Source organism: Rasamsonia emersonii, assembly GCF_000968595.1.
Source record: "Rasamsonia emersonii CBS 393.64 chromosome Unknown ctg1118621760470, whole genome shotgun sequence".
NCBI classification, from domain to species: domain Eukaryota; kingdom Fungi; phylum Ascomycota; class Eurotiomycetes; order Eurotiales; family Trichocomaceae; genus Rasamsonia; species Rasamsonia emersonii.
This window is the reverse complement of record NW_013562980.1, coordinates 1-1,676: the sequence shown is the minus strand read 5'-3', so window position 1 is coordinate 1,676 and position 1,676 is coordinate 1. Positions and strand designations below refer to the sequence as shown.

General features: G+C 41.3%; 3 protein-coding genes across 3 annotated transcripts; 2 read left to right on the top strand and 1 right to left on the bottom strand.

The window, feature by feature from the left end:
• On the top strand, positions 1-293 carry T310_6872 (uncharacterized protein; the record flags this gene model as incomplete). The annotated part of the gene is made up of 1 exon (XM_013470325.1): positions 1-293. A coding segment is annotated over one exon (293 nt), but the record flags the coding sequence as incomplete, so codon positions are not given.
• On the bottom strand, positions 48-446 carry T310_6871 (uncharacterized protein; the record flags this gene model as incomplete). The annotated part of the gene is made up of 1 exon (XM_013470324.1): positions 48-446. A coding segment is annotated over one exon (399 nt), but the record flags the coding sequence as incomplete, so codon positions are not given.
• A 210-nt stretch (positions 447-656) lies between these two features.
• T310_6870 (uncharacterized protein) lies at positions 657-947 on the top strand (the record flags this gene model as incomplete). Its single annotated transcript, XM_013470323.1, has 1 exon — positions 657-947. A coding segment is annotated over one exon (291 nt), but the record flags the coding sequence as incomplete, so codon positions are not given.
• Positions 948-1,676: the final 729 nt, after the last annotated feature.

The following is a 1,676-nucleotide window of genomic DNA, read 5'->3' as shown; positions in this document are numbered from 1 at the left end:
TCTTTCTTTCTTTCTTTTTCTTTTTTTTTTTCCCCCCTTTCCTTTGCTTAGAGATAAACCTTCGTGTTAGAAACCCTTTTTTTCCTGTCGTGTACAGTATATACATGCATTTTAATGGCGGGCCTGCTGTCTCTGGTGTTTCCTTTCACTCCTATTCCTGCATTCGCTGTGCATTTTCCTTTGTCTTGTCGAGTCAGTCGAGTCGATTCGAGTCGATTCTTGTGTTGAAAATTTGGGCTTTTGTTTTGTTTTGTTTGTCTTTGCTCACAGCATGGCGTTTTTTGGGAGTTTGAGTTCAGTTGAGTTGATGTGCAGGTGTGTGTGACTTTTTGTAAAACATTCTTGGTTTGCTGTCTGCCTGTCTGTCTGTCTGCTAACTGGAACGTTTGGCTGGCTGGCTGCATTGGTTGATCGATTGATTGACCGATTGATCGATCGTAGCTCCATCACTCAGCTAGCTACCTACCTAGTTAGAGATAGGTTAGTTAGGATAAGAAAAGAAAACATTGAAAAAAAAAACTTAGTCTGAATTTGCTTCGTAGGTAGGTCAAAATATCGTATAAAAATCTGCGAGCAGCTTTTTCCTTACTTGGACATCGCCGCTTTAAGCGGTTGAGCTGGGTGAGTCAGGTGATCATATCACCCAGTCAAGGTGATTCGCTCACTCGAGCTCATACTTACCCTATCTTCACCCGTCCTTCCCTTATGCTTGTGCCAGCTGCTTAGCAATATCTAACCTAGGAACCATGCTAAGAAGAGATTGGATAATGAAGATAGCAGTGTGCTATCTCCTGCCTAGAGAAAAAATATCCTATAACCCTGTTTCTTCTCTGTTATTTCTAGCCTTATTTCCTCTCCTTTTCCTTCTCTGCTTCTATAGATTTCCTTCTCTTTTCTTATCATCTTTTCTTTCCCTCCTCTTCTCCTTACTTTTTTTTCTACTGTAGATTAGTCATAAAAATTTTCCAAAAATGCCAAAGATAAAGGTGGATAGACTTGCTCGTGCTAAAGCAAATAGCTATAAGAGAGGGGCACATCAAGAGAAAGATAGCATGAGTGTAGAAAACAAATATTTAGAGGATTTGATCCAACTTTAGAACAGAGTTTTGGAAGATTACAAGATATATGTATAATTTGATCTACTATCTTTTATGATGGTAACTAATTATGTTGAAGATGGGCATCACAGGACAGTAACATGAATAGAGAAGATTGTCTCTATAAAGGGCAACCTGCTGTTACGCGTTGGGTCCAACCGTAGTCGTCGATACTTAACAATGGTGGTTAGGGAAGGATCAAGGAGTCTTCCTGACTCTATGTCGTTCACGAGCACGCGACGATCTAACTGATCCGGGTCTCTTGTCCTTGAGACAACGGCCTAACTGGCGAAGGGCTCTTCCTCGAACGACCTCTCTCACAGGTATGGTGGGGTCTCACAGGGACACACGATAGGGTGCTTCGATAATCAAGAACAACAACGACTAGGTCAGAGGCAACGCCTACTAGAGTTATACCGAAGTATACTACTAGTAGTAAGAAGTCTTACTGACCCCCAGAGTAAGTATCTTAGTAACGGAATAACAAGGTGAAATTGAGCGCGAGTAAGGAAAGACTAGATACATGGCTGGAATTTTCCCTCCTTTTATATCTCCTTCTGAGTGTACCATTTGTATACC